This window comes from Physella acuta, unplaced genomic scaffold (genome assembly GCF_028476545.2).
Source record: "Physella acuta isolate Inbredline_101_S28 unplaced genomic scaffold, ASM2847654v3 ptg000667l, whole genome shotgun sequence".
Lineage (NCBI taxonomy): Eukaryota > Metazoa > Mollusca > Gastropoda > Physidae > Physella > Physella acuta.
Window position 1 is genome coordinate 140,027 of NW_026732186.1, and position 23,993 is coordinate 164,019.

The 23,993-nt window shown below is 46.0% G+C and overlaps 1 protein-coding gene across 5 annotated transcripts in view; it reads right to left on the reverse strand.

Annotated features, from left to right (window-relative positions):
• The window catches only part of LOC131948959 (forkhead box protein P1), a 122,652-nt gene that overhangs the window by 37,026 nt on the left and 61,633 nt on the right, over positions 1 to 23,993 (reverse strand). For all 5 annotated transcript variants that reach the window (XM_059310689.1, XM_059310688.1, XM_059310690.1 and 2 more), the window contains 2 exons: positions 23,057 to 23,275; positions 22,367 to 22,592 (listed from right to left, as the gene is read on the reverse strand). In XM_059310689.1, coding sequence (XP_059166672.1) covers positions 22,367 to 22,592; positions 23,057 to 23,275 — 445 coding nt within the window. The remainder of the gene's footprint in view (positions 1 to 22,366; positions 22,593 to 23,056; positions 23,276 to 23,993) is intronic.

Below are 23,993 nucleotides of genomic sequence, written 5' to 3' on the forward strand. Positions count from 1 at the left end.
CAACACAATTGTACAACTTGTTTTGTTTACATTGTTTTCAACACAACTGTACGACTTGTTTTGTTAACATTGTTTTCAACACAAATGTACAACTGGTTTTGTTTACATTGTTTTCAACACAACTGTACGACTTGTTTTGTTAACATTGTTTTCAACACAAATGTACAACTGGTTTTGTTAACAATGTTTTCAACACAACTGTACAACTGGTTTTGTTTACATTGTTTTCAACACAACTATACGACTTGTTTTGTTAACATTGTTTTCAGCACAACTGTACGACTTGTTTTGTTAACATTGTTTTCAACACAAATGTACAACTGGTTTTGTTTACATTGTTTTCAACACAAATGTACAACTTGTTTTGTTAACATTGTTTTCAACACAATTGTACAACTGGTTTTGTTTACATACATTGTTTGAACCAAGTTTCCTGGAACATTTGACCCGTCGCTGGTGAGAATAAAAGTAACGGTGATGATACCAGTTCTGCACAAATGTATCCGTAAGCAAATTAAATGAATGTTCAATGAGGTAGCTGTTATCTATAAGCATAACCCTTAACCCTTAGTAGCCCAACCATAACCCTTACACCTCACAGTAACCCACCCACCCCAGTGGCCCTCAAACCCCTACACCCACAACACTGCCCCCCACTTTGCCCTCACTAACCATAACCTACACCCCAGTGACCCCCACACCCCGCTACCCCCCACTTTGCCCTCACTAACCCTAACCTACACCCCAGTGACCCCCACACCCCGCTACCCCCACTTTGCCCTCACTAACCATAACCTACACCCCCCCCCCTGTGGTGGCGATCTTTAACCCACTAACTCAGTTCTCTGTAGACGATTTGTTTGTGTACCACTTTTATCGATGTTGACGATCGATTCGTTCTATTGACCACATTTGTTTAGTGGTCAGATATTTGTTTAGTGGTCATATATTTTTTTAGTGGTCATATATTTGTTTAGTGGTCAGATAGTTGTTTAGTGGTCAGATAGTTGTTTAGTGGGCAGATATTTATTTAGTGGTCAGATATGTGTTTAGTGGTCAGATATTTATTTAGTGGACAGACATTTGTTTAGTGGTCAGATATTTGTTTAGTGGTCAGATATGTGTTTAGTGGTCAGATATGTGTTTAGTGGTCAGATATTTATTTAGTGGTCATCAGATATTTGTTTAGTACTCTCACAGCACTATTGTTTAGTGGTCAGACCTCATGGAGCCACCAATCACGTGATGTTTCATCACCTACGCCAGTGTGGTTCATGATGGCAACCCCCCCCCCCCCCCCCCCCCTCGTATTTTATCTACCAAACAACACCCCTTCGTATTTCCTACTGTTGTTATACAGTTGCTTACGGTAGCGATATATTTGTCGTAATATTATACAGTTGCCCTCAGATGGAAGTAGCTGACCGCCACTAGAAGGTAGGTGGCCGCCGCTGGCAGGTAGCTGACCAATGGCCACCACCTGTGGTGCCTATACGAGCGCCATCAACAACCACCCACCAGCAACCAGCCATCAACAACCACCCACCAGCAACCAGGCAGAAAGTCCCAGCTCAATCTCGCGACAATTATGGAAAATACCACTCCCATAAGACAATCGCTGACGTCACGAAAACTCCAAACATAAACACCATAACACCTGACAACACACATATGGCTAACACCACAACACCCGCCATTGTGCTAATTTTAAAGAAAAATAGAATTTTAAACCAAAAACTCATTTCAATAGCAAAAACGTCAAAAACATTAAATAAAAGCTTTAAGAGCAAAATGTCAAAAACACGAAATAAAAGCCTACATTTGTCAACAACCCTAATTTTTGTTGAGTTGAAATGTGGTTAAAACAAAAGATTTTTACAGCAATACAAACTTGGTTCACTTCAAACAAACAAATTTGATTGGTACACAGTAAACACAAGCCTGACGCCCCTCTGACTCATAATGGGTGTTTCTATTTCCAACCGATACTGTTGATTATATTTTAGATCGTCCCTTCCGGGGGTGTGTTCGTATCAAACTTGTTCAGCAGCATCAAGTTGAGTTTGACATTATTTCAAAATGGCGATTAAATGTGTAACAAATTGTAGCAGACGTGAGAAACGGTAGGGTCTAGCAGACGATTTGAGGAGGGAGCAAACGACGCAGAAGGCGTGGATCAATGAGCTATTTATTTGAGCAGACGTAAACAAGAGGCGTGAGCGGGAATAAGTTGTTTACTTGTTGGACGACGGTGGGACTGTAAAACTGTCAATTGTTGGCACATGACGGGATAACTGGCAATAGTAGGTACAACTAGCAATAGTCGGTACAACTGGCAATAGTCGGTACAACCGGCAATAGTCGGTACAACTGGCAATAGTCGGTACAGCTTAATTGTACAACTTGTCCATCCAATAGAGCCACCACCCATAAACCCCCACCCACACACACCAAACGACGCCCCTGCTTACTCTGTAACTAGCGCTACAATCGACGCCCTTCTAACGAGCGGAACAAACGACGCCCCTGCACCCCCTCACGAGCGCAACAAACGACGCCCCTACCTCCTAAACGTGCGCTACAAACGACGCCCCTGCACCCCCTCACGAGCACAACAAACGACGCCCCTGCACCCCCTCACGAGCGCAACAAACGACGCCCCTACCTCCTAAACGTGCGCAACAAACGACGCCCCTACCTCCTAAACGTGCGCTACAAACGACGCCCCTGCACCCCCTCACGAGCACAACAAACGACGCCCCTGCACCCCCTCACGAGCGCAACAAACGACGCCCCTACCTCCTAAACGTGCGCTACAAACGACGCCCCTGCACCCCCTCACGAGCACAACAAACGACGCCCCTGCACCCCCTCACGAGCGCAACAAACGACGCCCCTACCTCCTAAACGTGAGCTACAAACGACGCCCCTGCACCCCCTCACGAGCACAACAAACGACGCCCCTGCACCTCCTAACAAGAGAAACAAACGACGCCCCTGACCCCCTAACGAGCACAACAAACGACGCCCCTGCATCCCCCTAAAGAAAGCAACAGACGACGCCCCTGCCTCTTAACGAGCCCAGGTTAACGAACCAGTTGTTTTGATGACGGAAGTCCCGCCTGACCTGCCCATTTATTTCGCGCCAACTTGCCGCTGTCTTACCGTATTTATTAATAAATTTGTTTACTGTTTGCGACCAGTATGATTAAGCGAAAGAAGAAAAAAGTAATTAGTAAAAAAAGATTGACCTACATTATGTTGACAGCGCCTGCTCATTGAGATGGGTGAGCTTTGGGCGGAGACAAAATGGCGGAACGTGAGGGTGGGGCTGACCCACGTGACTCCAGGTTTACAAGTGACCCACGGGACAGCTGGACAGCCACCCCTAGGGTGGGGGCAACAAACACGTTTGTGTTGATCAAATGGGGCTTTCACCTGCAGGTAACTTGATGTACATGTTTACAAGCAAACAGGTTGAGGGGGAACTGGTGGGGTGGGGTGGGCAGGGAGGGGGAACTGGTGGGGTGGGTATGGCAGGGAGGGGAGGGGGAGGGAGGAACAGCAGTGTTAGGAGAACAGGGTGGTGTGGGGTGTGGCGCAGGGTGGGGGGAGAGGCCAAACATCTCTGGGGGGAGTAGGGTGGGGGAACACAATGGCGTTGGTGTGAACCACATATTGCTTTAACATTAATATGGTACGGCTAACCCAATAGTGCCGTTTTCCATGTCAGAGAGTGGACAAAGAATGCCACCAGCCATCCCCTCACCCCCCCCCCCCACTACACGCTGTGGTGACACGAGTGGTGATACAGCCGAATGGTGACAGCTAACAGCTGCCTTCTGTCGTGGCCCCACGTAAAACTGGGGGACATCAAATTTAAGTACGCATAATCAAAGGCGGTGTACAAAGTCTGGCGGGGGGGGGGGGGGGGGGGGGGGCACACGTTGGCCGGCAGTAAAACGTCTTCATCAAACTGGGGGGGGGGGGCACGTTGGCCGGCAGTAAAACGTCTTCATCAAACCCATGTCGGGACACATATTTACATGGCCTGTTTGCTTTCATTGTCTGCCCAATCATGACCCGATGACGTCATTGTCTGGTCAGTTATGAACCAGTGGCGTGATTGTTTGGTCAATCATGACCAATGACGTCATGCGCGTGATGCGTTTTAATGATGTTTGTGGGACACAGCTTCAACTTCAGACGTGATTGTGTGATTGTGTCATGTGTGACTGTCATGTATGATTGTGTCAGGTTTAAGTATGTGATTGTGTGTGAGTCGATTGTGTGATTGTGTGTGAGTCGATTGTGTGATTGGATGTGAGTCGATTTTGTGATTGGGTGTGAGTCGATTGTGTGATTGATTGTGAGTCGATTGTGTGATTGTGCATCATGTTTGATTGTGTCAGGTATAGGGCTTGCTCCAGTATGGCGTAGCTTATTACAGTTATAACAAACTATGGGTTACAATATGATGTTTACTGTCACATTCTGATGTATTGGGTGGGGGCGGGGGGTGGTTTAGAATTTATAATTTGTAAATTAAGTTGAAGATTGGGGGAGGGGGCAGATATGTTGTAAATTGTGGCGATGAGTAGGGCGGAAAATGCCGAGAATGTAAAGGGACCGACTTAACATGAACTTGTTGTGGTGTTGCCTTAATCTGACGTTTGAAACGTATTCAAAATGAGTTGACCCTCCTACCGAAATAATGTATTAATTACAGTTAACCCTGGCTAATTAGGAGAAAAAAATAAATAAAGAACAACATCAGCGGTGTCACAATGATATTACTGTGCGGCTAACACGCACTACTTCTGTAGTCCCGAGTTCAAACTGGCGCGCAGCGAACGCTTACTTCCCCTCGCAGGCTGCGGCGATATCCAGTTTCTATGGTATTTCAATTGGATCATTTTCCATAATTTTCATGTTTTAATTTGTAGTCATAGGTGACTAATTGATAATCATAAAAGCGGATAAGCACTCAGAAACAGCCAATGAGCGATACACTTGGTATATTTATTATGTATTCAACTAATTCAATGACCCCCCCCCCACACACACACACACACTTCAGCAAATGCTTGACAAAACCCAATCACACACCATATTTTGATAACTTTGAAGTAATATCAGCAAGTATGAGCCAGTGGTACTTGACACTGAACTTGTTTTTCTTCCTGACCACATACGCTACATGTTACTATATTTAGAATCTACCCGTACAACTGTCAATCTAACGCTCCGCCCCCGTGACGTCACAACACCCCCAAACCACATCGGGCAAATATAAAACGCCCACATGTGCTGCCCCTAGCTCCACCCCTACCCGGATGGTTTTAGTGCACCTTTTCCATTGCGCGTCCTTCCGCGTTCGGGGTTTTCCGAAACGCCGTGACGCACTCGCATCAAGCTGCAACATTGTTGAACTAATTGTTGTTTCCATGGCAACCCCAGCCAACAGCCCCTCGTGTGCACCTGGCCCAACAGAGCCGTCAGTAAGTAAACCACTTCCCGTCTTTGTCAACAAGCTGTTAAATATCAGCCCCTTCTTCACTCTCGCTCGGATATTATTTTTCAGGCAATGTTTGGGTGGTTTCCCTTGAAGCCAACGTTTCCGTCCTTTGATCTCGTATTTGTAAGGTGTGGCAGAATTCATATTCCTGTTACCTGTAGCACAAGGTGCAGCAGATGAGGGCAACACAGGCAGGCCACTTAGGCCAACTAGTAAGAAATGTTGATAAACTAATCACCGCCAAACAAGTCAGAACAGACTCACCCACCCCCCCCCCCTCCCCCACACCCTACGCCATCGTCGTCTGGAAACTTGTTTCAGTTGACCCGAGTTGCACCTGTAAGATGTGTCGTCCCATAGTTCCAAGCTGCGCCGGAAATTGACATCTAAATTGGCTTGTATCAACCAAAATGGCGTCTGTATCAAGCCACGCGCCGACCATCAAGTGGCCCAATCAAACTACAGAGGGGTGACGTCATGGGTCGCTAGAATATCGCGAATGCACTAAACTTCGCGGAATTTTTTTTCACTTGGTTGTGTGCGAGAGAGATACATATTATGTTGGGTAATTATATGGGACTGGATCCAACAATGAATAAAGGCCGATATACCATGTGACCGAACAAACAACAAAGGCCGATGTATCACGTGACTGTAGAAACCAAATAAAACGAGGGGGTGGGGAGATGGACACGATGACCTTCTAAACGAGTTCCGCTTGTTGCCTCAAGTGTTATGTTTACCCACAGTCCCATCAAATGATGAGCCGGCGCACCGGGTTCGGATCCCATCAGCACCTGAAGCAGTCGCACTCCCTGACGTGGCGGACTGAGGGTCGGGCGACGTTTGAATGAAAATAGTTTCCCCAGTATCCCGCCTGAGAAAACAGCCGACTGCAGGTGCTGGGGGGAGCCTTGTTTAGATACAGCGACCACCTAAGGAAATAAACATCAACTGCGGGACGGCAGCTTTTTTTTCTCTCAATAATTATCTCTCGTCCCTGGTGACCCCCCCCCCCTCCACCACACCCCTCCCCCCCTTATCTCGCGATAAACGCTGCGTGACGTCATGAATTTTTCCGCGCTATTCGCGGTAGACGATATAACACTTGTTGGTGTCGTGTTCATCTGACCACTGGGTTTAATGTGATCATTAATGATCTGACTACTAGGATTAATGTGATCATTAATGATCCGACAACTGGGATTAATGTGATCATTAATGATCTGACAACTGGGATTAATGTGATCATTAATGATCCGACAACTGGGATTAATGTGATCATTAATGATCTGACAACTGGGATTAATGTGATCATTAATGATCCGACAACTGGGATTAATGTGATCATTAATGATCTGGCTACTGGGATTAATGTGATCATTAATGAGTGGTATATCATACAGCCATGTGACATAAGCCTTACAAAACTTAGACCGTGACTGTGTCAACAGACGTTCAATGTTTCCAACATTTTACGGTTACCGGCAAGCCGGCTCCCTGCGGCCGGCAGGACTAGAATCGCCAGGGCCGGTAAACCAGGAGCTCTTAGCATGACTCTTTATTTGAAAAATTCAAATTATTTATTGAGTTACCTCACTTTGATCGCACACAAGCTAAAAATAGAAAGCACGCAGGAGCTGGAAATATATCAACACAAAGGTTATAACGAGAATATGTTCTACATTCAGTCCAATAAAATTGTATCGCATAATCAGCCGCCTTAATTGTTCAGCTAATATTAAATATAAACATGGTATAGTTTTTGCACGTGCATAAATTCATGAACACGGCACTAAAAGTACTGACCCAGAGAGTTCAAAGTTATAACGTGTGAAGGCGGGGGGGGGGGGGGGGGGGTTCATACATATTCTGTACTAGTTTATAGCGACCACTCAATGGTGGGGAGGTGGGGTGTGACAATCACATCCGTGGGGTGTGACAATCACATCCGGGGGTGTGACAATCTCATCCGGGGGGTGTGACAATCTCATCCGGGGGGTGTGACAGTCACATCCAACCAATCATGACGAAGCTGTGAGAAAGCGTCAAGTTCCACAAGAACAGTGAGTGGCGGCTTTGTTGACAGCACAAGACGGCTGACTCACACACTTCTCACCCCACACACCTCTCACTCACACACTTCTCACCCCACACACCTCTCACTCACACACTTCTCACCCCACACACCTCTCACTCACACACTTCTCACCCCACACACCTCTCACTCACACACTTCTCACCCCACACACCTCTCACTCACACACTTCTCACCCCACACACCTCTCACTCACACACTTCTCACTCACACACGTTATTGAACTCCCCCACACTTCTCACCCCACACTTCTCATTCACACACTTCTCACCTCACACACCTCTCACTCACACACATTATTGAACTCCCCCACACTGGTCACTCACACAATTCTCACCCCACACATCATGTTCAGTCCACAAACACATCACCCCCTCACATCACGCCCACACAGACCAAAGAATGAGTGCTCCCCTCCCACCTATAGAGTTGGACCTGACACATGAAAACGATGAGTGAATTTTTTTAAATTTAAAACAAAAACTTTTTAAAGTATCACACAAGTGAATCACTCACTACCAGAATGTGAGTAGTTGGAGTAGAGTTGGGGTGTGACAGATCTGTATGCGGCAAATCGTATCTTTAGAGGCAGTGTAGGTTTAAGGGTAGGTTTACACGTTAGTCAGGGTAGGTTTAAGCTGTTAGGGTAGGTTCAAGCCGTCAGGGTAGGTTCAAGCCGTGTAAACCCACAAGGTCTTGTATCGCCCGGCAGGTCTGTAAAAACTACGCAGCTACCGAACATTCTATAATAACCAATACAGCTTTAGTCGGGTTGTTTACTTTCAGCCCCCCCCCCCCCACCCCGCCCCACAGAGCCCGGCTCTCAGTTGCCAGGCAAAGCTAAGCACTACGTGTTTACACTTGTCCTCGGTAAACAAAGTGGCAACCTACCAGCTGGGGCAAAAGTAAACAAAACCCAGCCCGACGCACACGCATAAACAAATCAATTATAAATATAGGCCGGCCCTCCCCCCACCCCCTCGCCACTCACCGGATATGAGGAGTGAGTGGGAGAACTGAGGGGAGTGGGAGGGGTGAATAATCCGACATTTTTAATGTGAATTATTTGCCCTTGTTCGTCCACCACTTGCCACGCTTTGGTTATGATTTTTTGTGGGGCAGAGTTGTTCTTCTTTATAGTCATGGCTGTCAGTCTCTCGTAAAACTAGCACGTTAATTCTTTACATATACATATACATAAACATATACATACATACATATATATATATATACATATATATATATATATATATATATATATATATATATATATATATATATATATATATATATATATATATATATGTATGTATGTGTATATATATATATATATGTGTGTGTGTATACATATATATATGTTAAAGATGAGATAAATGAGATGAATGGCGAGATAAAGAAGAAACAAGGGAGGAAGGTAAAGCTAAGCATAGCCCGACCCATCCAGGTTTTTTCTCTCTGTCTAGTTGCACATGCGCGTCTTGTATGTCCAGATCAAGGACGGTCTAATTCATGCGCATCATCTTCCGCGCAAGTTCCGGGATGGAGCTTTGAATTGTGGGCAACATGAGACAGGATATTTTGGAGAACTTGCAATGACAAGTCTCTGATGTGTGCCCCGCGCCGGGACCCGGATGAGGAAACGAGCAGTGTCGCCACCTATGTTTGTAAACTCGGGCCGCTAGGTGGCGCCGCTAGTTGCGGCTACAAAATCTTTCAATGTGAACAAGATAACGGCTAACGTGTTTTGTCTGATGGGGGGGGGGGGCGCATCTTTTGGCTTCCTTTGGCATATACAAGATGGTAGAGTGTGGCAAGGATTGCCAGTGGTGGGATGGTAGAAAGTTGACCAGTGGTGGGGTGGTAGAATGTTGACCAATGGTGGGGTGGTTTAATTCAACCAGAAGCAGGAAGAAGGTTAGTGCCAGTAGACCAAATTCGAGTCCCTCCATTTTTAATTCAGCGCCAAGGCTGCTAGCCCCCCCCCTCAGACATGCACATAGAAAGTTGGAGGAGGAGTGGGGATGTGCTGGATAAGAACGGTATGAGAATCCCTAACATACCCACCCACCCCCCCCCCCTCCCTACCTGGTCTGGTCGAATTTACTGGGAAATCAAACAAACAGGCCATTTATCAGTGTTTGCCGTTTGGTGGGCAACAAAGGGCAGGCAACAGGGGGGATGGGGGTAGGTAACATACAAGGGAGTGGGGGTATGAAACATACAAGGGGGTGGAGGTAGGAAACATACAAGGTATTGGGGGGGTAGGCAACATACAACAAGCGGGGTGGGGGTGGGCAACATACAAGGGAGTGGGGGTATGAAACATACAAGGGGGTGGAGGTAGGAAACATACAAGGTATTGGGGGGGGGGTAGGCAACATACAACAAGGGGGTGGGGGTAGCAACACACAACAAGCGGGGTGGAGGTAGGCAACATACAACAAGGGGGGTGGGTGGGGTAGGCAACATACAACAAGGTAATGGGGGGGTGGGAAACATACAAGGTGGTGGGGGTAGGCAACATACAACAAGGGGGTGGGGGGTAGCAACATACAAGCCCAACAATAGTTTGTGTACGGCTTATCTGTGACGGGCCAAATGGAATGTTTACAAGTTTGTAAAGGTTTGATCGGTCGACAGGCGGGGTCATGTGTGGACAAACACAGGCAGATAGTGGTTCTAGAGTTGTACACAGGATGTTGGGGGGGGGGGGGGGGAGCTGGTGCCGTGGGGGGGGGGTGGTGGAGTCATGGCCCATGTTTGGGGGGGGGGGATTTTTTTGTTTTGTTTGGAAAAACTGAAATGAAAAATTTGATAAAAACTTGAGCCCAACACAAAAATTTACAAATTCTATAAAAACATGAGCCCTATCCAAAAAAAAAAAACTTGATGAGAAACTAGATCCGCACTAAAACAACACCATGTGATTGTGAAGCCCGCCTGAGATGGTCCCAAAGACTCGGCCACTAGCACGGCGTTGAGTCAATAAGTAAACATCAAACAGTGATTAATGCCAGCCCAGGAACCAAACAAACCAGACACGACATATTCAATAACACATCGACATATTCAATAACACATCGACATATTCAATAACACATCGACATATTTTTTTTTACTTGACCAACTCGAAAAAAACACGCTAGACAAAATGGCTACCAGTCGTGTCCTTTTTTTAAAAACACATTTAATGCGTTAATCTAAACTCTCAATCAATAATCTTTTAAACCATAAGCTGATGGCTAGTGGCTGAAGTGACGTCACGAAAAGTGGAGACAGCCCACAGGTAATGGGCCCTAACCAGGAGGTCAAGTTGTACCAAAACACTAGCCCAAAGTTAACAAACTGACCAATGTCCCAGCGGGTAGACTTGTTCCACATGTCTACTGCTGATGGTGAGTCAGTTTTAAACCAACAGAAAACTTGAGACTTGTTGCTGTTCCACATGTCTACTGCTGATGGTGAGAGTTTAAAACCAACAGAAAACTTGAGACTTGTTGCTGTTCCACATGTCTACTGCTGATGGTGAGTCAGTTTTAAACCAACAGAAAACTTGAGACTTGTTGCTGTTCCACATGTCTACTGCTGATGGTGAGTCAGTTTTAAACCAACAGAAAACTTGTGACATGTTGCTGTTCCACATGTCTACTGCTGATGGTGAGAGTTTAAAACCAACAGAAAACTTGAGACATGTTGCTGTTCCACATGTCTGCTGCTGATGGTGAGAGTTTAAAACCAACAGAAAACTTGAGACATGTTGCTGTTCCACATGTCTACTGCTGATGGTGAGTCAGTTTTAAACCAACAGAAACCTCAGTTCAAAAACTCCTCCGGCGTAAACAAGCGGTAGAAAGTATTCGGCAAATGGCCGTCATCAAAGGACAGAGCCGAGTCCATTACTTGGGGGGGGGGGGGGGGGAGTTGCTTACACTCTGGTCTACCCTAGAGTAAACACGGCCATTGGTTCAAACTGACTGCAGGGTGGGACAAGCAACAAACAAAACACATTTTCTCTCAACCTACACACAATTATTTCTCTCAACCTACACACAATTATTTCATGCCACTCACAAATAGTACAATACAAAAACTAAAACAATCTTTAAAGAAAATATGGGATTAGTGTAAGACCAGGATAGGTGAACTAGTGATGTGTACTGATGGCCAGCGTAGCTTTAGTACAGTTTTACCACATGTACCGATGGCCAAGTCAGCTTATCAATAGTACTAACGATGGCCAAGTGAGCCTATGAACCGCTGTAAAGATGGCCAAGTTAGCCTATGATCCGCTGTAAAGATGGCCAAGTGAGCCTATGAACCGCTGTAAAGATGGCCAAGACAGCCTATGAACCGCTGTAAAGATGGCCAAGTTAGCCTATGAACCGCTGTAAAGATGGCCAAGACAGCCTATGAACCGCTGTAAAGATGGCCAAGACAGCCTATAAAACCGCTGTAAAGATGGCCAAGACAGCCTATGAACCGCTGTAAAGATGGCCAAGACAGCCTATGAACCGCTGTAAAGATGGCCAAGACAGCCTATGAGCGGGTGTACCGATGGCCAAGACAGCCTAAGAACCGCTGTAAAGATGGCCAAGACAGCCTATGAACCGCTGTAAAGATGGCCAAGACAGCCTATGAACCGGTGTAAAGATGGCCAAGACAGCCTATGAGCGGGTGTACCGATGGCCAAGACAGCCTAAGAACCGCTGTACCGATGGCCAAGTTGTGAAGGTGACTGCTATTGACGCCCCACTGAGTACACTCCCCCAGACCAGAACAACAAATTTAAGTCAATATTTGCCTGGCTAGGTAAAGCGAGACGTCAAAAAAAAGGTATACAAAAAGGTATACAAAAAGGTATACAAAAAGGTATACAAAGTCAACAGACTTGTGTGGCGGGATACCCGGTCATTTTATACCGTCGATACGTGTCAGTAAAGAACGAGATCCAACAATATTTGTTTAGTCCAAATTAGCAGAAATTAATTAGCTTTCTAGATAGTAAGCCAGTGTCTACATGTGGCAGTAGGTTAGGATTTGGTTACACACGTCGTTGGTGCGAAAGTTCGGTGCGCAACATATCTAAGCCATGAAGTTATGGTCTGTATCATTTCTCCTTCAGACATTGGTGGTAGCAGAGAATATTTTGTCAACACTGGTAAAACAAGAAAATATCTGAACGATGAAATCATCGAACACTACATCTATAGTTGACAGCGAACGTACAAGGGGAAGCTAATTTGGTTGAAGAAATGGGATTGACTGATTGTTGCACATAGTACGTTTAAGTCCTGGTCGTACTGAAACTTGATAGAAACTAGATTTTGGCCAACCTTAGAAGGTGTTCAAGGCTGTTAGGATCCTAGTCTAGAGGCTCTTCTGCACTTACACATACGGGTTACATGGGTACATGTGACGTATAGACTAACACACGCGGAAGGTGTGTGTGTGTGTGTGTGGAGGTGAGGGTGGGGGGTAGTCCACTCTATCCCCACTACGACCTCACAAGAAAGCGTCATGGTCCCACCTAGTTTGAGTTAGAACTAAATATGTAAAGCTATCAATCGAATGTTTTTCTTAACCCTGACGCTATTTGTCTTTCGGGAGCGGAGCCCCTACCCCACCCCCCACCCCACGTAAATAAGACACGGGTCTCTCGTGAGACGCTGCGGTCTCCCTTCTACCCGCGCCTGTTTGTTTAGAAGATCGTGGTTGGGCGAGTAGGTACAAAATGTTGGGCGAGTAGCTACAAAATGTTGGGCGAGTAGGTACAAAATGTTGGGCGAGTAGGTACAAAATGTTGGGCGAGTAGGTACAAAATGTTGGGCGAGTAGGTACAAAATGTTGGGCGAGTAGGTACAAAATGTTGGGCGAGTAGGTACAAAATGTTGGGCGAGTAGGTACAAAATGTTGGGCGAGTAGGTACAAAATGTTGGGCAAGTAGGTACAAAATGTTGGCTGTTTGTGTCTCGGTACAACCTGAGTCATCAGTCCACCGTGACGTGGCTTGAATTTAAACTCTCACATCATCACCGTCATAGTACACCAACAACAACAACTCAGTCCCCACATCATCAACGTCATAGTACACCAACAACAACAACTCAGTCCCCACATCATCACCATCATAGTACACCAACAACAACAACTCAGTCCCCACATCATCACCGTCATAGTACACCAACAACAACAACTCAGTCCCCACATCATCAACGTCATAGTACAAAAACAACAACTCAGTCCCCACATCATCACCGTCATAGTACACCAACAACAACAACTCAGTCCCCACATCATCACCGTCATAGTACAAAAACAACAACTCAGTCCCCACATCATCAACGTCATAGTACACCAACAACAACAACTCAGTCCCCACATCATCACCGTCATAGTACAAAAACAACAACTCAGTCCCCACATCATCAACGTCATAGTACACCAGCAACAACAACTCAGTCCCCACATCATCACCGTCATAGTACACCAACAATAACAACTCCATGTTACACCATCATCACCATCTAGTACCACCACAACAACAACTCAGTCCCCACATCATCACCGTCATAGTACACCAACAACAACAACTCAGTCCCCACATCATCACCGTCATAGTACAAAAACAACAACTCAGTCCCCACATCATCAACGTCATAGTACACCAGCAACAACAACTCAGTCCCCACATCATCACCGTCATAGTACACCAACAATAACAACTCCATGTTACACCATCATCACCATCTAGTACCACCACAACAACAACTCCCTGTGACGACATCCCCCAAAACTCGGGTACAGAAAACAACAGCTCCGTGTAACAGATACTACGAGAAGTAGGTACATGAAGTGTACGCACTCTGGAGACGTACAAGAAGAAGTAGAGTGTCGGAGCCTCAGTTTCGAGTCGTGTCGGGACCCATCACGTCGTGTCGGGACCCATCACGTCGTGTCGGGACCCATCACGTCGTGTCGGGACCCATCACGTCATGTCGGGACACATCACGTCGTGTCGGGACCCATCACGTCGTGTCGGGACCCATCACGTCGTGTCGGGACGTCGTGTCGGGACCCATCACGTCATGTCGGGACCCATCACGTCATGTCGGGACCCATCACGTCATGTCGGGACCCATCACGTCGTGTCGGGACCCATCACGTCGTGTCGGGACACATCACGTCATGTCGGGACCCATCACGTCATGTCGGGACCCATCACGTCATGTCGGGACCCATCACGTCGTGTCGGGACCCATCACGTCATGTTGGCACAAGTCCCCAACACACGATCACCAGCACGTCGTCAGGTAAACGAAAGACGAGTACAGTTACTTAGACAGACCGCTCACAGTTCGCTGGTCGTTTGTTTGTTTTTTCTGTGCACACAAAACGCGCGGCTTGTTCTGGTAAAAAATGTGCCGGCCATGATGGAAGAGGCAAACAGAATGCCCACAAACACAATGCAGACTTCGTAGAGACCAACAAACACATTTTTAGACATTTTCTTTTACACAACGCGCACAATTTGGTCAGGGGAATCGATACCAGATGTATTTCAACTAGTATTATTGGAATCGATTAGACGCAAAACGAATCAATACACGGCGGTGATTTCGTTAAATATTAAATATTTTTCATCGATTCAAAATCGTTTGTTGAGCATCTATTTTCATCAAACCAAAACTTTAAAAATCTGGACATGGACAAAGAAAAGTGTTTTTATGAGTTGTTTTACCTTTTGCAGCAACTTTACGGAGATAAAATCTAAAAAAAAAAAAAAAAAAAACGACTATTTGATGTGATAAAATATAACCCAGCAGGGTCCGACAACCGCAAAAAGTTCCCAGCTACACAGAAAGTGACTCGGTCAACTTTTCCACCGTCTTTACAAGTATCCTCTTACGTCACACAACAAAACCAACACAACGACAGCAACACACCCCACAACAACAACAACAACACCGACATCTATGGGACGTGTTTACCGCGCGTCCAACAAGTAGCAAGTCTATCTAGAAGTTGTTTTCTACAACAACAACTATAAATTATCTCATCTACAACAACAGAAAAAAAAATCTCCAACAATATAAAAACGTCAAACAACAGAAAAAAAATTGAAGTTCTTGCATGCCCCAATAAGAAACTTGGGCCAAAGTTTATTTATCAAAAAAAAAATCTGAAATCTATCCAGTCTGAAATCTATCTAGTCAGACTGGGGTGGAAAGGTCCTGGAGAGTCTGTGTACCCGCATCACGTGACCGGCGCGCGCTCTATTTATCCCTTGGCAAATCCTAACCAATAAAAACCCTTTTAGAGAATTGCCAAAATATCGGGACGAAAGGGGAGAAAATATTAAAAACAAACACGTTTTAATGAATTATCTGCCCGTGGATTAGGAGCACAGAAAGCAGGGATGAGAAAACATTCTTGGCGGCGGGGAAGATGTGGGGGAGGCAAGAAACGCCCTGTTAGAAAACATCCTCACCCCCATCCCACCCTCCGCCGATCGTTAGTTTTTAACAACCACCAACACCCCAAACCCTCCCCACCCCACACCCACCCACAATCGAAACACCAGCACCCAACACTCGAACCACCAACACCCCAAAAACACACCAAACTCCCAATTTCTAGAATGCTAAATTTATTTGTTGCTATTTATCTTCATTTCGATCAAATCTAGAATTGCTTTGTTAGTTTGTCACTTTGAATTACTTTGTTACTTCCATCCAAATAACCTGCCACCTTTACATTATTACCACAACACCCACAATACTGACTCAGCTATTTCACTGACCGGCTGGGTGTCCTAATATATAAAAGCCCATGTGCGCACTTATCTATCTCTGTCCGCAAAATATGTTCACAGGCTATGTCAGTATTTTCAGCGATATATGGAGAACTTGATAAGACTTTTGTTGAAAATAATATGTTAGACGTTTTAAATGTATAAATTAATTTTTATTTAATGAAGAAAAATAAAAATAAAAGCATATTCGAATGTAGAAACACATTTTTAATTATGCAACCGGAAAAGCTTTTATTGTTGTGAAAAGAACGCAATAAACAATGACGTCACATGTCACATGTTTAAACTACGGAAAGAACACAACACTAATGGCGTCATCTTCCGATTTTAGATTATAAAGAAATGAACTATTTCATTCAATTTGATTTAGATCTGGACTCTATAAATCTACGCACCAATACGTACGCTATGAAATGTAAACGATTTTCTCGGTCAAACTAATTAGTTAAAAAAAAAATAATGACCATTGAATAGCCGGGTTTTTAACGGAATCAATCAAGTCTCTTAATCAGTGCGTGCATGTAAAATGGTGCTCTATTGACTAATAATTTATATAATATGGTTTCAATTTCTCTAATAGGTATTAGTAGTCTATGTTATTTTAAATGTGTCGGGGGGGTGGGGGGGGGGGGCGAGACCTCACACGAAGAAATCTGTGATCTTTCAGTGGACGACGACTCAAAGTGTTTGTATGTCGGGTGTTTGTATGTCGGGTGTTTGTATGTCGTGTGTTTGTATGTCGGGTGTTTGTATGTCGGGTGTTTGTATGTCGGGTGTTTGTATGTCGGGTGTTTGTATGTCGGGTGTTTGTATGTCGGGTGTTTGTATGTCGGGTGTTTGTATGTCGGGTGTTTGTATGTCGGGTGTTTGTATGTCGGGTGCCTCGGTATGGACAGAGGTCAAGTTTGGTGTTTATCAAAAAAAAAAACCACTGATCCAAGTGGCGTCATAACTACTGGGCTGGTAGTGGCGTCATGCCAACTGGGATGGTAGGGGCGTCATACCAACTGGGATGGTAGTGGCGTCATACCAACTGGGATGATAGTGGCATCATACCAAAGGGGATGGTAGTGGCGTCATACCAACTGGGATGGTAGTGGCGTCATACCAACTGGGATGGTAGTGGCGTCATACCAAAGGGGATGGTAGTGGCGTCATACCAAAGGGGATGGTAGTGGCGTCATACCAACTGGGATGGTAGTGGCGTCATACCAACTGGGATGGTAGTGGCGTCATACCAACTGGGCTGGTAGTGGCGTCATAGCAACTGGGCTGGTAGTGGCGTCATACCAACTGGGCTGGTAGTGGCGTCATAGCAACTGGGCTGGTAGTGGCGTCATATCAAAGGGGATGGTAGTGGCGTCAAACCCAGCCCTCCAGTACCCAGAGACTCGACCAATGAATTCCATCAGCAGATCTCCATCATCTCGTGCTGGTGTAACTAAAGAAATCTGTTCCAGCAATTAAAATAAAACTAAGGGGGGGGGGGTGTATTGGCGGTATTGTGTAGCAACTGATGACAAAGACGAGGCGAAAGTGGGGGGGGGGGGGGGGAGGGTGAGGTTGTTTTCACGGTCAACAAAAAGCGATCCCTCCATATTTATGGACTGTTAATTTCCATCCTAGATTTCTGCGTCTGCTGTCAACAGAGTTCGTCTGCAGTTTGTGGCAGCGTGTACAGTTTCACCGTGGCCATCTTGGCCAGATAATTTATGCACGCTCGTGGTTGGATCAGCTGGCCAATAGATCTTAGGTCAGCGGACAAACAGTTCTACAAAATGGACGTCCCGCATGAGCAGAAATCTGGCCAATAGGTTTGAACTGGTTAATACATGCCAGATTTGTTTCTAGTTGGCAGAAGAAAAAAAATTGAGAAAAAAAAAAAAGAAACGGTACAAATCAGGTGGGTATAGCGCTGCTAGATGTTAGCAAAAAGTTGTCCGTAAGTTGTCAGTAGTCTAAGATAATCAGAACGCAAGCAAGCAAGGAAACAAAAGTTGTCCATAAATAAAGTGACCAGCCTAAGATTGACAGAACACACGTGCCAACAGCCGGGCAGAACGTGAGTCCACTGACACGCCAGCTAGCCAGTGTCCAGCAGACAAGAAGCCATTCATTTGCTCCCAATGTCCAGAGGTTCCATCATGGTGCCGGCCTGCATGACACATCATGGCGGGGGTGGGGCGGGTAATTGGTACATGATCATGTGTACTGGGGGTAGGGCCCGCTAGTTAGGGAGTAGTGAGTTAACTAGAGGAGGAGGGGGGGGGGGGGTGATGCTACTTTTTATAGTAGGTTGGTGGTGTGTGTGTGGGGGGGGGGGGGGGGGGATAGGGTTTAGATGGTGCTTGGTATAACCCAACATGTCTACAAGAGAAGGACACACAGATTGTTGTTATAGTGTAGGTAGTACAACCCTGATGGGGCCAATGTTAGCGGTGTTGGTGTAGGCCAAGTTGTGAGATGACATTAGATAATAGCAGGTTTTTAATTGTGTACACGTGATAGGGTAGACAAAATAGATGCAATTATTTGAGGTAGACAAAATAGATGCAATTATTTGAGGTAAACAAACTCCGCCATCACCAACTCCTCACACCCCGCACCATCAGACGTGTGAACCCCCAGCCAGAAAAACAAAATTCTAAAAACTTGTCGGCACCACTTCACGAGATTCCAGTCTAGGTTGTTGTTCCACACAACCGCTGTACTTGGCTAGGGGTGGGGTGGTCAGCCTTAGAATAACACAGAGATGGACAGAGCGGGGGAGGGGTGGGGGACAACAACTGACCCCTGTCCACCCGTAAATTAACTTTGGCATTAGCCGAGAGAATCCTAGCCCTATTTATTTTCAGTGTTTACTCACCCCTGCCTCGAATGGAGATGGCTTCATTTCCCGCTCGTGGGACCCAACAGTTTGTTTTTCCGGGACCAGTCGCCCACACCAGGGGACAGAACCGAGGATTATACCGCACCATCAACATAAAGGATGAGTTACTTTTTAAAAACTGGGTTGGGGGTATTTTTAGCGCGACTGACCGGTGGTCAAGATCTAGTAAAAGTTGAAAAAACACGGTCTTGAGAGCGCTGTCAAGCAAGGAGGGGGGGGGGAAGGATAGATCGTGACAGAGGCGGGGCGAGGAAATGACGGACTTAACTGACAACTTGATATGCATAAGTAAGTCAATCGATTCAATAGAGAAATTAAAGTTCATTAGACGGAACGGGACCTTTTCTCTAAAACTAAATAAATGTCGAGTTTTTCAACATGATGATTTGGTGAGGTGGACAGGCTGAGTTAATACCGTGAGTTTGGTGCCAGACTGGTCAACTTGGTCTATCAAGTTTGTCAAATATCAGGTTGGTCAACTAGCACATTGGTCAACTAGCACATTGGTCAACTAGCACATTGGTCAGCTAGCACATTGGTCAACTAGCACATTGGTCAGCTAGCACGTTGGTCAACTAGCACATTGGTCAGCTAGTACATTGGTCAACTAGCACATTGGTCAACTAGCACATTGGTCAACTAGCATATTGGTCAACTAGCACATTGGTCAACTAGCACATTGGTCAACTAGTACATTGGTCAACTAGTACATTGGTCAACTAGCACATTGATCAACTAGCACATTGGTCAACTAGCACATTGGTCAACTACCATATTGGTCAACTAGCACATTGGTCAACTAGCACATTGGTCAACTAGCACATTGGTCAACTACCATATTGGTCAACTAGCACATTGGTCAACTAGCACATTAGTCAACTAGCACATTGGTCAGCTGCACATTGGTCAACTAGCACATTGGTCAACTAGCACATTGGTCAACTAGCACATTGGTCAACTAGCACATTGGTCAACTAGCACATTAGTCAACTAGCACATTGGTCAGCTGCACATTGGTCAACTAGCACATTAGTCAACTAGCACATTGGTCAACTAGCACATTGGTCAACTAGTACATTGGTCAACTAGTACATTGGTCAACTAGCACATTAGTCAACTAGCACATTGGTCAACTAGCACATTGGTCAACTACCATATTGGTCAACTAGCACATTGGTCAGCTAGCACATTGGTCAACTAGCACATTGGTCAACTAGCACATTGGTCAACTAGCACATTGGTCAACTAGCACATTGGTCAACTACCATATTGGTCAACTAGCACATTGGTCAACTAGCAAATTGGTCAACTAGCACATTGGTCAACTGCCACAGACGGTTGATAGTGTGTATAGTAGGTGTGGTTGTGGGATTCAGGTTGGGTAGAAAAGCGATACAGCCTCCCGACTACAGACATTGACGTTAGAAAAAACCGAGTGAGTAAATTGTCCTGATGTAGGTCCACGCGCTAACTGGCGCCCCAATCGACGTAGTGACCTCCCCTACCAAGGGCAGACAACTCCCCATTAAAATCTCCGGTCATGTACGTGTAGACTGGTAGTCACAGCGCTAGACAACCGACGCAGAAATTCGTCTGCTCCCGTTCATGTCACGCTTCCCGCCAACTGCCAGGACTTATTCGATATGCCCTTTCAAAACGAGGCCACAAATAATAGAGAATTATTCTAATATCAAACTAACGACTGTTTGCAACACAACACGTACTCTATGCTTATCTAATAAGTGAAAATTTAAAGGGGAGGGGAGAAGGGGGGTGATGCTATTTTTTTGCTTTTTGGTAGATGTCAAATAGCAAAGTTGAACTCAATTTTCTCACACTAGTTGTGTTACACGGATGTTGGGGGGAGGGAGGGAGGGGGAATATAATTATAAATTAATAACGTGCTAGTGTCGGTGTGTGTGGGGGGGGGGGGCACTCTAAAGGTATCGGCAAACAGTGGCGACATCGATAAGGACGAAGACTGACGTCATTCCATTCATGGCGTCCGCCACGTCATCGGTTATTGGAAACTGTTTAGTGCAATGGTGGAGGGGAGGGGTGGAGGGGTTTAGTGCAGTAGTGGAGGGGAGGGGTGGAGGGGTTTAGTGTAATGGTGGAGGGGAGGGATGGAGGGGTTTAGTGCAGGGGTGGAGGTGAGGGGTGGAGGGGTTTAGTGCAGTGGTGGGGTGAGGGGGAAGGGAGGGAATGGAATACTCCAGTGGAAAATAACTCAATAAACAAATTAATGTTATTCTCAACCTAATCACTACTACCCATCAAATGTCTTACTCTAATTAACTTAGGCCCAACATGCTCCTGCGATATAACTGGTTAAAGATATGACCTATGTAAACAAACAGTATAACCAACTAGGTGCACACGTCAGCTAGCTTTAAACATGTTTTGTCTCGATGTGGAATTACCACCAGCTTTCATCGAAACTTTATCTCAGCTCATGACGATGGTATACAAAGACTGCACAAATGTACGAGACTACCCCCCCCCCCCCACTCTCGATGAGACTCACGGACCCCTCCCCCTCCCCCCACCCCCTCGCTGTGAGACTCACGAATTGTTGAGGAGAGACTTGAGTCAAATGACGTCATGACAGCATCGTCTGTTCAACCAACAAATAACGATAACTCTGTAACGGAACATTACGGCAAGATTTCTCTCCCTTACATAGCCATACTAGTACGAGAGTTAGCTTTTCTTACCCAAACTAGGTTTTAAAAAATTAGTAAAATCAACGCCAAAGGACGGATGATGACTAAATAACCACTGGGAGATAACACACACAGGCTAACTGGTCAAATTGACCAACAGTGGTCCAAGTGTCAAGCTGATCACGTGGGGTGGATCGTCAAACCTGTCTGGTCACGTGATTCTGGTCTGGTCATCCATGCTAAAATATTTTGATGTGGGGGGGGGGGGGGGTTAAGTGTAGTGTAGTCCAGACAGTGTAGAGGGGTTAAATGAGTGGGGTGGGGGTAGAATCAAAAGTTGTAGATCCCAGAGACCACGTGTGTAGAGAGCAGATGTACTCACCTTGATGCAGACCGAGGTGCGGCAACATGCTGGCGGCCAGGGCGAACGGCCGCTGGAAGAGCTGCATCTGCTGCATGAGCTGCTGGTGCTGGAGGAGCAGGGTCTGGAAGCTCTGGCTGCTGTGGGAGGGCTTCAGGCCCTTCCCCGAGCTGCTGTCTTTGATCATCTGGGCCTGCTGCATGATGTTCAGCTGCAGCTGCTCGCTCAGGGTCTGGTAGTCTTGTTGCTGTGGGGGAGAGGGGGGGGGGGGAAGACACGGCACCAACGTCAGCTACATTTTTAAAGGCATCAACATCAACTAGTGGTTAAGAGACTAATTTTGTTTATTCTTACACTAAGCTTAATGGATTAAATATGATAATGCTCTGTGTATAAAGTGTCCAGTTGGCCAGTTATGTGTATAGTGCCATATTGGCCAGATAAAATGTGTATGTAGTGCCATATTGGCCACATAAAACGTGTATGTAGTGCCATATTGGCCAGATAAAATGTGTATGTAGTGCCATATTGGCCACATAAAACGTGTATGTAGTGCCATATTGGCCAGATAAAATGTGTATGTAGTGCCATATTGGCCACATAAAACGTGTATGTAGTGCCATATTGGCCAGATAAAATGTGTATGTAGTGCCATATTGGCCAGATAAAATGTGTATGTAGTGCCATATTGGCCAGATAAAACGTGTGTACCTGCTGCATTGCCATCGTGTGTTGTTGCATCATCTCCTGCAGGGCGCGGGGCAGGCCGGGATGCTGGAGCGACTGCTGGAGCTGACCCTGTTGCTGGGCAACCATCATCAGGAGGTTCTGTTGCTGGATCTGGGCAGCAGACGAGTCGATGGACTTGGCCTTTCGTTTGGCCGCCCCACACAGGACTGGGTTCGTCTTGGCCAGGGCCATGTTAGGGGGCTGGGGACGACAAGATTTGATTGGTTAACTACTTGGCCAGGGACATATTGGGGGGCTGGGGACGACAAGATTTGATTGGTTAACTACTTGGTCAGTGACATGTTGGGGGGGGGGGCTGGGGACAACAAGATTTGATTGGTTAACTACTTGGCCAGGGACATATTGGGGGGGGGGGGGGGGACGACAAGATTTGATTGGTTAACTACTTGGTCAGGGACATATTGGGGGGGGGGGGGGACGACAAGATTTGATTGGTTAACTACTTGGTCAGGGACATATTGGGGGGGGGGGGGGGACGACAAGATTTGATTGGTTAACTACTTGGTCAGTGACATGTTGTGGGGGGGGGGGGAGGGAGGGGGGCTGAAAACGACTGGTTAACTCATGTGAAATTATATTTGATAACAATGGACCGTCTAGTAGATGGCACTGAGCTAAAGTGAGAGGAGCTAGCGAGACCAACCCCAGCAGAACCAAGCAGTTGTTGACAATATTGTGAACCAATGACAGCGTGACACATGAACAAACAATAGCCAGTTCTGATACAACAGGTTGGGTGTTGACGACATTCAAGGATCGCTGGTCGGGTGACAGTCAGGTCATGCAACAATGGCGCACATCATACAAGATCTTATCGCAGTCATACGTGGGACGGTCATTGTTCAATGTGGCTTTGGTTCAACCACAGCCACAACATGCTGACGTCACATGGTTCAAC